The sequence below is a fragment of the Neomonachus schauinslandi genome, chromosome 15 (genome assembly GCF_002201575.2).
Source record: "Neomonachus schauinslandi chromosome 15, ASM220157v2, whole genome shotgun sequence".
In the NCBI taxonomy this organism is placed as follows: Eukaryota; Metazoa; Chordata; class Mammalia; order Carnivora; family Phocidae; genus Neomonachus; species Neomonachus schauinslandi.
This window is the reverse complement of record NC_058417.1, coordinates 7,781,163-7,795,150: the sequence shown is the minus strand read 5'-3', so window position 1 is coordinate 7,795,150 and position 13,988 is coordinate 7,781,163. Positions and strand designations below refer to the sequence as shown.

At 44.6% G+C, this 13,988-nt stretch overlaps 1 protein-coding gene and 1 long non-coding RNA gene across 2 annotated transcripts in view; one reads left to right on the top strand and one right to left on the bottom strand.

Annotated features, from left to right (window-relative positions):
- Positions 1-6,112, bottom strand: part of LOC110584592 (protoheme IX farnesyltransferase, mitochondrial) — a 134,516-nt gene extending 128,404 nt beyond the window's left edge. The window contains exons 1-2 of the mRNA XM_021694697.1: positions 5,997-6,112; positions 1,204-1,337 (exon numbers count right to left, since the gene is read on the bottom strand). Coding sequence (XP_021550372.1) covers positions 1,204-1,337; positions 5,997-6,039 — 177 coding nt within the window. The 5' untranslated portion in view covers positions 6,040-6,112. The remainder of the gene's footprint in view (positions 1-1,203; positions 1,338-5,996) is intronic.
- Positions 6,113-6,473: 361 nt separating this feature from the next.
- On the top strand, positions 6,474-12,950 carry LOC110584684. Its single transcript, XR_002480589.1, has 3 exons — positions 6,474-6,632; positions 6,936-6,998; positions 12,885-12,950. It is a non-coding gene; the product is annotated as an uncharacterized LOC110584684 (long non-coding RNA).
- The last annotated feature ends 1,038 nt before the right edge of the window (positions 12,951-13,988 follow it).

The following is a 13,988-nucleotide window of genomic DNA, read 5'->3' as shown; positions in this document are numbered from 1 at the left end:
CATAATACAGACCTTCATAATTTATAAAATATATATCTTATTTGTGCTTTTTAAAGGCTATTTAAGAAGCCGGATCATTATCAGTATCTCTTTCTTTAACTTACAGAAGAGAAAACTAAGGCTCAGAAATAAAGTGACAGAGTCAACAACCAGTTAGTTGTAACTGACAAGAGTCAACAATCAGTTAGTTATAAGTGGCCCTGGTCCTCAGAGCCACCTGCTCTGGTAACCAGTTAAGTGATTTTTCTGTTATATCACAAAGACTTGAAATTACATACACTAGTTCTAGAAAGAAATTACGAACTCATGAATGAACCCAGAATTCTGTGCACATAAGGCATTATACATACTTGAGTTTCTCTTCTAAATACCCATTACCCTTGATCCCCAAAGTAAGAAATCTGAACATTTCTGGAAATGTAAATCCCTTATCAAAATAATGAGTTTCATTAAGATTTTAAGTTAATTTTACATTTTAAGTTAAAGTGGGCATTCTAAGTTAAAAAAAGAGAAGTGTCAAATCAGATTTGAGATTATGAACTTGCTAATTGTTCACGCTTGCATAATTATGAGTTTTTAACTATCTCCATTCTATACTTTTCTATTTAATGGCAAATGTCCTCACTGGTAATTAGGAATAAGCTACCATGTTGCCCACAATATCATGGAGCCAACCTAGAGGACCAGGATGTAGGAGTAACGCCCACTATAAAATGCCTAGCAAATTCTAAAAACTCAGTTTGCTACAAAAACTACTCAGAGGTGCATGCATTTAAAAGACTTTTAGATGCACTGCTGATGTAGGGAAAATGGGAAGGTCACACTGTTAAAGAAATTATTTCTGTATCATTGATATATTCACAGAACTTCAAAGAATTTAAAGAGATGTATGATAACAGTTCAGCTTTTCCTAATTTTCTCCTAGGTAAAATATGCCAGAAGTTTTCAATCTTTCTCCAAACTTAATCAGTAAGTTCAAGATCATACTTTTAACGTCCAATGCCAGGACTATTCTGGTTTTAGTTAAGAATAATCAAAACAAGGAATTAAAGTTTTGGATAAATGCCAAAAGGACACTAAATAAAAGTCTTTTTCAAGCAGTACTTCTTACAACTCTTCTTTTAATAGGAATTTCTCAAATTCCCTCATACAAAGAAAGTAAAGGCAGACAGCAGCACAGTGAGGATGGTCTTCTGAACATACCATGCGCCTGAGGAAGGACAAGTGCTGAAATGTAATCCACTGCTTATTGACATTCCTGAAAAGATGCACGAATGTGTGAGGGGATTCCTGCATAGCTCTTCTTTCTAGATACCAGACACATCCTCCTACCCAACCTGTATAGAGAAAAGGGAAAGGTTCACGTGATTAGTGCTTCTCACCAAATGCTGACTGCGTCTACCCAGAAGCAAAGCCGGCCACCACCATAAGCAACGGCACATGTGAGGGGTCAGAACTCTGACCGGATTTGTGAATCACTGCCACATATCCCCTTGATTCACTAAGCGTAAATTCTTCAGCAGGGATAGGGCAATTTTGCATTTCGGGATCATTATACTTTTATTATATGAAGTGCTGAAATGACCACAATGTAGATCGTTTTGAGAAAAATAATAAAACAATCAGTTCAGGGGCGCCTGGGTGGCTCAGTTGGTTAAGCAACTGCCTTCGGCTCAGGTCGTGATCCTGGAGTCCCGGGATCGAGTCCCGCATCGGGCTCCCTGCTCAGCAAGGAGTCTGCTTCTCCCTCTGACCCTCCCCCCTCTCATGCTCTCTGTCTCTCATTCTCTCTCTCACAAATAAATAAAATCTTAAAAATAAAATAAAATAAAATAAAACAGTTCAGTCACTTTTAAAATAGTGGAAATGAGAAACACAGGTTTTTTCAGTAAGTGACAGTAAACTGGAAAATACATTTCAGATTAATACTTTGGCCATGTTGGGTAAGACAACTAACCAAAAGAGAGGGGAAACAGTCCTCAGTGAAGTTTGGCTCTATCAATCTAGGCAGGAAGAAGCAAAAGAGCTGTGGTCTGAATTTGGCTTTTAATCAAACCAAACCTTCTCTCAAATAACGAATCCAATGCTTCCGTGTAAGGCCATGTAAGTGATGGTCCCATGGCTTCCATGACCCAAAATATTTCTCATTCTCCACCACCTTCACTCATCTTCTCTCGCTGTGTCTGGCCACTTTAAGACAATCGTGTCCCACTACATACTGTCCCCAAGCAAATGCAATTATAGGGTAATTCCTAAGCTTTGACTCATTTCCAGGGTCATCAAGCCTACTGCCCAATTGCTCTCCTATTATCTCCACACGGATGGGTTGTATTCGATGGGTTTTCTCTGGGAAGGCCAAGATAGACATTACTCGCCCAGACACGTACGCGTAACTGATCACTCTCCACTAAGCACACCACACATTTTCACAATTTGTTCATCTTTGTTGATGCTTCCCTCCTGGCTGTGTCTTGCCTCCACTCTCTGCTTGTCAAATTTTCAAAGTCTCTTTTCAACCACTCTGTCACTTTATACTCTTTTTTATGGCACTTCTTACTGCCAATTGTTTCCATTTGTTTCCACCATCATAGTTTTGGGTTCCTTGATGGCAGAGATTCTCCACTCACCTCCAATACAAAAGCTGATAGAGTGCTTTCTCTGCAACACAGAGATCATGTTTGCTGCCTAGATTTTCTACATAACTTACTTGGAAGCATCAGTGCCCCTCAGAATACGTGGCAATTATCGTAGACCGGAGATAAGTCACTTCTTCACTGGAATCATACTCTCCAACCTCAGTTATTTATGAAATGCTTATTTTCCATATACGGGAATATGCGTTGCCTGCATATACATCATACAGGAGGGAATAAGCACTGACATCAGTCCTCTGAAATCTCCTTTCAAGTGAGTCCTGATATTCAAGGGTTTGCTTGTTTTGTTTGACGGTGTACAATTTTCCTTCTTTTGCCTGACATTGTTCTTTGGGAAGATAGGATTTTAATATTAAAAGATTATGTCGGGGCGCCTGGGTGGCTCAGTTGGTTAAGCATCTGCCTTCGGCTCAGGTCATGATCCCGGGGTCCTGGGGTTGAGCCCCCCCACCCCTGTGAGCTACCTGCTCAGTGGGGAGTCTGTTTCTCCCTCTCCTTCTGCCCCTCCCCCTGCTTGTGTGAGTGTGCACACTCTCTTTCTCTTCAAATAAATAAATACAATAAAAAAATATACATAAAAGATTACATCAAAAAACATCAAAGTTTTATTGTTTGGGCCTTAATTTCAAAACCAGTTTTGAGGTCATTTGGTCCTATGAGAAATACAAGTTGCTGGGAGGGAAAGAACCACCTTGGAAAATATCTCTCAAGGTTAAGTGGGTCAAACTGAGATTTTACAGAAAAGTAGTAAGGAAAAAAAGAAACCAGCTGGAAACTGCACTTTTAAATGATGAAAACACTTCATTTAGTCAAAACATGTCCCATTTCTATGAATCAGTGCCTAGAAATTGAAAGACATTTCAGCCCTGGATAACAAACGTAGGTTTGAAGATACCCAGAGCTTACAAGAGTTACATTAAAAATCTGGAAACATGACCATATCCACCATTCAACGTCACACTGAGTCACAATGGTAGAGCTTTTAAAATGTAGTGCACAGACGTGTAACTGTAGGTTCTGAATTTCTTTTAATGGCAATAAAATACTTTGCATTTTTAGAAGCAAAAGCAGACACAACCACCAGATACCTAATATAGTCACACTCTGACTTTCTTCCACCCCTTCCCGCCACGGTGCTTCCCTATCAGGTCTTGTAATGATCTTTCAAGCGGATCATAGCAGGTTGTACAGACCACTCACTAGCAGATTTTTTGGGCAATTGTGTTCACCGTTTCAGGAAGCTAAACTGTCTTCATACCAGCACTGAAAAGACCGTCCCAGCTGCAAACCATATGCAGCCCACTTACTAGAACTGGGGAACTCTGAGCAGTGAAGTGAAACTGTTCTTACAGGAAGCTGCAAGTATGGCACTGAAAGACAGAAGAGCAGCTAGGCTGAGGAATGCACACTGGAAAAACCTCCATACAGAGGTAGCAATTCAAGCACTAAGAAAGGATGAGCTCTCTGAGAATCAGTGCCGAGGGTCATGATCAAAGAACGCTCACAGTCAGGGATGACAGAAAAAAGAATCAGACCTTTTTAAAAAAACTTTTCATTATGAAAAATTTCAGTCATAGACAATAACCTAAGAATACGATGAGCTCCCAATACTTATTCCCCAGCTTCAACCATTATTAAAATATGGCCAATCTTGTTTCATCTATACTCCCTCCAACTTCCCACTCTCCTCCCCTTTTTTTGAACCAGAAGGGACTTTGAGCTCATCTGGTTTTCAACTGCCTCATTTTACAGATAAGTAAACTCAACTCCAGAAAACACAAATGACATGCCCTGATATTACACAGCCAAAAGAGACCCATAAAATAATAATATGATAAGAGAAAAGGAAGAAAGGAGTTTCACAGAGTCACTGTGATCAACATCGCTAGGCACTGCAGAGAGAGCTTGCGAAAGGTGAGGCCTAATGGCGGGATTTGACCAAAAAAGAGTCCCTGGCTTCTGCTACCCATCTCCAATTCAGACCACCAGCAACACATTCCTCACACAGCCATTTGTTATCATCAGAACTACCGAGGGCAAAACAATTCCCAGCCTCCTCTTTAACATTTCTTTAATTAATCTCTGTAATGAATGGACAAATTGGATTAATGGACAAACAATTATTAAGAGTGAACAGTACAGACCAGGTACCATTTTGGGCCCTAGGGGCACAGAGACCAGCCAGAGAGGAACTGTCCTAACCTTCACAGGGTTGGGAGAAACACATAATAAACCTGTATATAGGGCGCCTGGGTGGCTCAGTTGGTTAAGCGACTGCCTTCGGCTCAGGTCATGATCCTGGAGTCCCGGGATCGAGTCCCGCATCAGGCTCCCTGCTCGGCGGGGAGTCTGCTTCTCTCTCTGACCTTCCCCCTCTCATGCTCTCTCTCTCTATCTCATTCTCTCTTCAAATAAATAAATAAAATCTTTAAAAAAAAATCTGTATATAAATAAACAATTAAGTGGCGCCTGGAGGGCTCAAGGCATGATCCCTGGGGTCCTGGGATCCAGCCCTGCATGGGGCTCCCTACCTCCCCCCACCCATGCTCGCTCTAAGAAATAAAATCTTAAAAAAAAAAAAAAAAAGAAAACAAAAACAATTACAGACTATGCTAACCATGGGGAAAGACATAAGGGTGATGTGAGAAAAGAGGAGCAAGGGGTTCTACCTTAAATAGGGTGGTCAGGGTAGGCATCTCTGAAAAGGTGCCACCTGAGCGGAGACCTAGCCACGGAAGCACCTACCACCTTTACCATACAGTCATCACAGGGCCTTCAAATGGGAGGATGATATCGGGGCCCACGCTGATGGTGGAAAGCCAAAAGCTTGAGGGGGACTGTGGCCCACTACCTATAGTTATCATCCCCTGCGTCATTTTATCTTTATCGTGACATCACCATTGTCAGCACCACCCTTTGTATTGGAACAAGGTTTCCGAGTGAGGGCAGAGCGCTCGCCAGTCCTCACGAGGGAGCTTACAAGTAACTTACACTCGTAACTAGGAACTGGGGCTCTGAGAAGCCAAGACACTCGTGGGGCCCCAAGGTTCTCCTCGATCCTCTCCACCAGCCTCCACTCGCAAAACCGAAAGCAGCACCGCACACCACGGCCCCGGGGGAGGGGGACGGAGGCGGTGCGGACCACCGGGGCCACACTGCAAGACTAGACCCTAGCTCCACAGCGTCTTCACTTCATGCTGCTCCAGAGGTCACTTCCCCCCACCGGTGCCCAGCCGACCTCGCCAAGGGCTCCCAAGGTTGCAGCCAGCCGGAACCACGGCGTTGCACGTGGCAACTAGATGAGAATTTTCCCGAAGTCGTGCCCAAGGACGGGTGCCGTACCTGTCAGGAGGCGTGAGGAAAGAGTGTGCGGGGATGCGGCCATAACGCAAGAGTCCGGCCGCTCCCCGGGATCCCCGTGTCCTCCTCTCTCTTCACCGGCTGCTGGGGGCCGCCATCTTCCTTCCCCGCCCCCGTGGGAGCGGAGCCGCTTCCGGTGCGTCACTTCCGGCGGGCAAGACGCGGAAGGAAAGGATTGTGGCTGGAGGTGTTCGCCACTGGGCGGGCGGGAGAGTGCGGGGCTGGAGGGCGGAAGCCTGAGGTTCTTTCGAGAAACGCGAGGAGCACGGTGTGGCTGAATCTTCCCGGAAAAGAGGCCGCGCGCGGCCCTCGGCCCGCGCCGCCGTTCCCAGAGGTTTCCCTGCGTCCTCCGGCCGGATCCCGGTGACCTCGTGCGAGGAGCAGGGCTGGGCTGCGGGCTCCGCGCGCTTCAGTTTTTAAAGTCAGTTTGGGACGCTTCTTGCAGACTGAATCGTCAAGAGAAAATGGTTCTTGGGACGATGCCTCCACCTTCCAGTCTGATCGGTGGCAGCTTTACTCTCTTGGCTATCAAGTGGGAGGACCGGTGGACTCGGGGTTGCTTGTCCCTGAGCCACCCCGGGGAGTGGAGTCCTCAGAGTCTATCTCAGGATGTAGCAGGTGCGTGTGCTGGTTGGTTTCGGGCTCTGGTGAGAGGGCTGTATTCGAGTCCTCACTTCATCTCTGGCCTTCTGACCTGTTTGAGCAAATGACATGAGCTCCCCGAACCTCATTACTTAGCTGTGCAACGGGGATAATAGCATCTATTTTATAAGATGGGTCGAGAGAATTAAATGAGGTCTCTCTAGTGGGTAGCCAGGCACCAACTATATATAGGCTCTAAAAATGATCATTAGTGTTGTGACTTCTAGAGCAGATCTCAGAAGCCCTTCCTTCCTCTTTTTTTTTTTTTTTTTAATGTAGGAGTTTCGCAAGTGAAAGGACACTGAAGAAGAAGGATGCAGCTTTTGGAAAAGAGAGAAAGAGGTAACTGCGTTCTATAAGGGGGATATGTGTCTTCATTGATAAGGTGATAGCCGATTTGGTTCACCTCCGCTAACATTGCTAGACGCAGGATAGGAAGAGTAAGATTCTCCCCAAATGTGAGAGCTTACGCCGTGCTCCCAATGGGGGGGTGGGGGTAGGAGAGGTTCAGTTAATAGAGTCAGCGTGAGGGGGTAATGTAAAAGGTATTGCAAAACTGTGGATGAGATAACAATTCTAACTGGGTCAGGGAAGGCTGCAGAGATTTGAACTCTGCTCAGTTGGAGGACAGTAGATTTTTCCTGCAGATGAGGAAAAGGACACTCCATGAAGAGAAAAATGGCATTAAATACTGTGTTAAAAGGGGCGCCTGGGTGGCTCAGTTGGTTAAGCGACTGCCTTTGGCTCAGGTCATGATCCTGGAGTCCCGGGATCGAGTCCCACATCGGGCTCCCTGCTCAGCAGGGGGGTCTGCTTCCCCTTCTGCCCTCTTCCCTCTCATGCTCTCTCTCTCTCATTCTCTCTCTCTCTCAAATAAATAAATAAAATCTTTAAAAAAAAAAAATACTGTGTTAAAAGTTTTCGAACTCAGACTTTATTGTGTGCTTTTATAAACATTTGATGTTTATATCCATAGCAAGTCTTTATGAATTAACACGTTGAGGCTCAGAGTTTTCAGTGATCTGCCCAGTCTTCTAGCTGCTTGAGTTCCAGAACCAAGACCAGAACCCCTGATACCTGTTCTTTCCACCATATCGTACAGCCTTATTCACCTGAGCATCTTGAAGTGTAACAGTTTCTGTGATTTATAAAACACGGTATTTCAACCTTGGCTGTCTGTCAGAATCACCCAGAGGGCTTCAAAAATTACAGATGCCTAAGCCACTTACAGACCAATTAAATCAGAAGGGGTGTGGAATGGAAGGAAGAGACCTGTAATTTTCTTTTTAATGCACCACAGGTGATTTCGGTACACAGAACTGAGAATTACTGGATTTCAGCTTTTTTTTTTTTTTAACTTGACAACACAGCTATGTCTAAAAGATTGATTAACATGAATGTTATATTTCATATACTCAGAAAATACAAATTCCCAAGTGCTCTTCGTTTATGATAGACAAGGTGTTGAATAGACATGTTCCTCTTTGGCTAACAGATTTTTCCTTCATTTTAAATCCTTTCCAAAAATGGGGGCAGGGTATGATCAAGTGCACAAATTAATGTAGAAGTTTTTATTTATTTACTTAATTATTTATTATCTTTTTAAAAAAGATTTTATTTATTTATTAGAGAGAGAGAACAAGCAGGGGGAGTGGCAGGCAGAGGGAGAGGGAGAAGCAGGCTCCCCACTGAGCAAGGAGCCCGAAATGGGGCTCGATCCCAGGACCCCGGGATCATGACCCGAGCCAAAGGCAGACACACACCTAACCGACTAAGCCACCCAGATGCCCCAATTTATTGAGAGAAACCAGAGCAAATGTTTTTTGTGAGACATGGCCTAAAAGATGACTACATCCTGGTGTGATTGGTCAGGAAGTGCATTCATCTATCTAAATGTTTGTAATTAAGTTACCCCAGGTCACTAGTCTCAAAGCATACTCTTCTGAAAAGTAATCCCCAGAGGTACTTCTGGAGAGAACAGGGTTACATGCCTGTGCACAATGATTTGGCCACCCATAGCTGCAAGTGAAGCTGTCCCAAATCACATCGAAGTAATGTTAAACCTGGGGAACAAGTAAGGAATGGACTTTGGGTAAGCAACTAAAATAGTCTGCCACAGGGGCACCTGGGTGGCTCGGTTGGGTATCTGACTCTTGATTTCGGCTTAGGTCGTGACCTCAGGGTTGTGAGATCAAGCCCCGCGTTAGGCTCCGTGATTAAGATTCTCTCTCTCCCTCCTGCCTCTGCCCCACTCAGGCTTTCTCTCTCTCTAAGAGTCTGGCACAATTTTGTTGGACCTGCTGTTTAGCAAACATTTTGAACACAACCCATTTTGTGAAATGCCATGAAAACCTGGGAAATGGTAGCCTAACACACACGAACAAACAGTTTGGGGCATTGGAATATGTTTGTGTCAACAATTTTTACTTACTCTAAGGTGAATCAGACTTCCTGATTTGAAACTATCATGTTTCATTAGACTTACTGGACAGGTTTCTTTAGAAAACACCATGTAGAAACCCTGACCTTTACAGTGTCGCTTAATGGGACTTGCAGAGGTAGGCCTCAGACATCCATAGAGCTCGACCTTTTCATTTCATATATTTGGAAAGTGAGGTCCAGAGAAGCTAATTTACTCTAAGTGGTAGAATCTCCTCTCCAGACACCCAGGCCAGCCTTTTTCTGTCTCATTATAGTCTCTATCTCATCCCTTACTCTACCTGTAGTAACTCTGCTCGTAAAATGACGTAGGTGTGGATGTTACCAGGTGTGCTGCTAAGAGCCCAGCTTTTGGAAGGATGGTCAAAGAGATTAAAGTATTGGGTTTCAGGCACCTGAGTGGCCCAGCCGGTTGGGCGTCTGCCTTTGGCCCGGGTCATGATCCAAGGGTCCTGGGATCGAGCCCCGAATGGGGCTCATTGCTCAGCGGGGAGCCTGCTTCTCCCTCTCCCTCTGCTTGCTGCTCCCCCTGCTTGTGCTCGTGCTCTTTCTTTCTTGTCAAATAAATAAATACAATCTTAAAAAAATAATACTGAGTTCGACTTCACATCTTTGGATTCAGTCTTCTGAGATTTCTGGTCTTCGGATTTTCTTCTCTCGGAATCTACTGCCATTACCTATCACCTTTGATGGTTCTTCTGGTCCCGTGACTTTTGGGAGTGGGTGGAGACAAGACAGGCCTAGGACGTTCCTTGCCTGAGAGAGGTCTCCTGCTTTGAAAGGGGCCCAAAAGAAGGGTGGATGCTCAGACTCCTAGTTCGATGGGCTCCCACCAGGTCTAGCTCTGCTCACCGGAGTTAGAGCTTCCACATAAGCGGATGTGTCCAGAACCTTGATGTAATCGTAAACAATGGCTTTTAAAGAGGGCACATACTGAATGGAGCACTGGGTGTTATGCGCAAACAATGGATCATGGAACACTACATCAAAAACTAATGATGTAATGTACGGTGATTAACGAGCTGCCCTCGTCTTCCTTTGGAGGCTTAGTAAAGGTGAACTGCTGCTCACCTAGAGTAGGCACTCAGGTGTGAGGAAGTGTGGAGTATTTCAGGACCCTGCCTTCGGCCGTCTGTCTCTACATGACAGCAGCACCGAGCTGATCATGCCGGTTCTTGAAGTGTTAGAAGAGCCGTACCCCAGGCTCAGCTGCTGCCTCCGGAGTGGAGAGGCCTGGGAGGGAGGTGCGCAGAGCCATAGGCAGCCCCACAGCAGATAGGAGGAGGGAGCCCCTTCTCCCTGTCCCAGCCTTGCTGCACTGCCATCCCTTATTGGCAGAGCCTACCCGTGAGCCTGCAGGAGTGGGGTTTGCCAGCCTCCAGCTCCAGCACCACTAAGACCAGCCTACAAGGTAGATTTGGAGCCAGGGCAGAGAAACGGCTGCGAGTTCTCTTTGAATAGATGTTCCACTCGAAGTGTGCGGCTTAGAGGTTACAAATCAGCCTCTTATGAGCTTGAAATCAGTTCCTCTGACCTGCTAATAGTTCCTCCGGGGTAGCTGGTAACATCAGGATAGGATCTGAGTCTAAGATCATGCCAGTCAGATCCAACACCTCAGCTGTAACCAGCTGCACTTTGGGATCTGTAACCGGCTGCACTTTTCCCTCTCCACTCCCCAGGGATGCTTCCATACATGAGTTTTGGGATACCAGAAGGGAAAAGTGCAGAATGCAGAAAAAAGGAAAAAGCAGCAGGGAGATGCCCGATAGGAAATTCTGTCCACTGACATGGCCTTCTGCCTTCTTAAATAACGTTCTAATTTTGTGAAGAGAAGCAAGATGCCCAGTCCCAGGAGGGGAATCCTGATCACCTTCGGTCAATCAGAGTAATCTCAGTCACATTTCTCAGAGTTAACTCCGGAGATGGCCACGTTACACAGTCTGGCACAAAAGATAGGAGTAATTTTGTTTACTGCTGAAAAAAAACAGGCATACCAAGGAAGGTGCTTTCTTTTTTTTTTTTCTTTTATTTATTTATTTATTTATTTTTCAACAGAGAGCAAGACAGCGAGACAGGAAACACAAGCAGGGGGAGTGGGAGAGGGAGAAGCAGGCCAACTGCTGAGCAGGGAGCCCGATGCGGGACTCGATCCCAGGACGCCAGGATCATGACCTGAGCCAAAGGCAGACGCTCAATGACTGAGCCACCCAGGCGACCAGGAAGGTGCTTTCTTGGCCCTTTCCGTTTCATTCTCAGGAAGCAGGGCTGAGAATATAATTCCTGGCCCTGAGGCAGCCATATTTGCAGCTATGAAGTGACAAGTCTGAGGACAAGAAAACAGGCAGTGGGAGGCAGGGTGGAAGAAACAGAGCCCAGTTTTGGGGTGAAATTGTTGAGCCAGGGGCGCCTGGGTGGCTCAGCTGGATAAGGGTCTGCCTTCGGCTCAGGTCATGATCCCGGGGTCCTGGATTGAGCCCCATATCGCACACCCTGCTCAGTGGGTAGCCTGCTTCTCCCTCTCCCTCTCCCACTCCCCCTGCTTGTGTTCCCTCTCTCTCTCTCTCTTTCAAATAAATAAAATCTTTAAAAACTAAAAAAAAATTGTTGAGCCACTGCCCCAAGTCTGGAACGTCCATTGCAGACATATTGCTACAAGCATATTGTTATACTTGAGCTACTATGTAGTTTCCTGTTCTTCGCATCCTGGATGATCAATTCGACGAGTAGGACAGGGGAGTTAAGCAAACTGGCATTGCAGTTTGCTGAGGACAGATGACGTGGAGAAACAACTGGAATCATGTCAGATATCTGAAAAGCATGTCCTGTTCAACAAAAAATAAAATTTGAATATGGTGGCTGTTTCTAATTCGATATAAATCCACAGTGGTTTAAATAACACCAAAATAAAAGAAGCCGTTTTGTGCAGATGCGTTTCCTGTCCTTTTGCTTGTTTTCTGTGCGCCTGACTCCTTTGATGATGTCAAAATTCCTGCTTCCCCACATCAGGAAAGCATTCCTTTCCTGGTCCCCTCCTCGGCATCCTAGGGCCTAGTGGGAGAATATAATGAAATGTTCCAAGAGTAGCAGGAAACAAATCCTTTGGGGCACTATTCATTGAGAAAATCATAACCCACTGAGAGCATCCTTAAACACACATTTTCTATTAGCTACTAGCAACTCTTAAAAATGGTTCTTACGTATTTTGGTTAGGTGACCTGTCAATACTATGAAAACAGAGAATTCCAAGATACAAGGAGACCTGCTAAAGGCAAATTAATAAGAATCCCAAAGAAGTTATTCTCACAACAATTAATTATTCATTTATAAGCTACCAGGAAAGCATGGACATCACATCTTTTCTAAAATGAGTTACCAATTCTAGGGGTGCATGGGTGGCTCAGTCAGTTAAGTGTCTGCCTTCGGCTCAGGTCAAGATCCCAGGGTCCTGGGATCGAGCCCCGCATCGGGCTCCCTGCTCAGCAGGAAGCCTGCTTCTCCCTCTCCCGCTCTCCCTGCTTGTGTTCCTTCTCTCTCTCTGTCAAATCAAATCAATCAATCAATAAAATCAGTTACTAATTCTCATCTGTGGACTTTCCTTCTCCCTGCATTTTTACCTTTAAGGCAGTCAAGAGCAGAAAATGAAGATGTTGTTACCTTTTTTGAAATAAAGATCAACGTATGTTTGCAAAAACATGTCATTGATTTAGTACCTCCTGTGTATTAAATGTTTTGTTGCAGCATCTCATTCACTTCTACAAGAACCCCAATATGTGTTATTCCCATTTTCAGATGAGAAGAGCTTGAGACCATCAGAGGTTAAATAGTTTTCCTCAAGTTCACGCAGCTTGAAAGTAAGTGCCACAACTAGAATTTAAACCTTTCTAATTCCATGTGTTCTTAATCCAATCCTGGACTGTCTCCCATATTTTATATATTATGGAGCCCTCATTATCTGGTGTTTTTTCATACCAGTCTAGAGTTTCACATTTCATCAAACTAGTGAAGTTCTTGAAGTTCAGCCTCAAAAAACTACTTGATTTTACATTTTCTGACTTGGGTTCAATTTCCTTTGACCTCGGTTTCCATATTTATAGAACAGGAATACTAATACCAGGTCTACCACTTAAATTACATTGCACTTTCAATACTTAATGAGAATTCACGTCTGGACACCTTCAAATAATATTCATTCTGGAGGTCTACCTAAGACCTACTGAATCAAAAAATCTTTGGGGGTGGGCCTGGAAATCCAGTTAATGATTTTGTTATTTTATAAAAATCATATAAGCTTTGTATTAAAAATGTCAGGAGGACAGAAAAAGAAAGCATTTCCAGGAAAGAGAGCTACCCAAGGAAGGCAATGGGGGAGTGGGGAGGGAGATGATGATATAACCTATTTATTAGATTCTCCCTGTGTGCCAGAAGTTACGTATCTTGTCCCATCTCACCACGTTTCACCTTCTCAGCAGTCTTCTAACAAATTATTATCCACATTTTGTAGATAAAGTAATTGAAGTTCATAGTCTTTGGGAAATCTGTATTCATTTCCCAGAGCTTCCATAACGAACTGTTGGCTTAAAACAGTTGTGTATTGTCTCCCAGTTATGGAGGCCGGAAGTTTGAAATCAAGTTCTCAGCAGGGGCCACGTTCCTTCTGAAGCCTCTAGGGGAGGACCTTCCTTGCCTCTTTCAGTTTCCGACTGATCGCTCAAGGCATTCCATTCCTTGGCTTGTGGCAGTGAAACTCCAATCTCTGCCTCTGTTTTCATGTGGCCATCGTCCTTCCATGTCTATGTCTGTGTCTTCACATGGTGTTCAATGTGTGTGTGTGTCCAATCTCCCTTTTCTTATAAGGACACGAGTCATTGGATGAGGGCCCACCCTAATGACCTC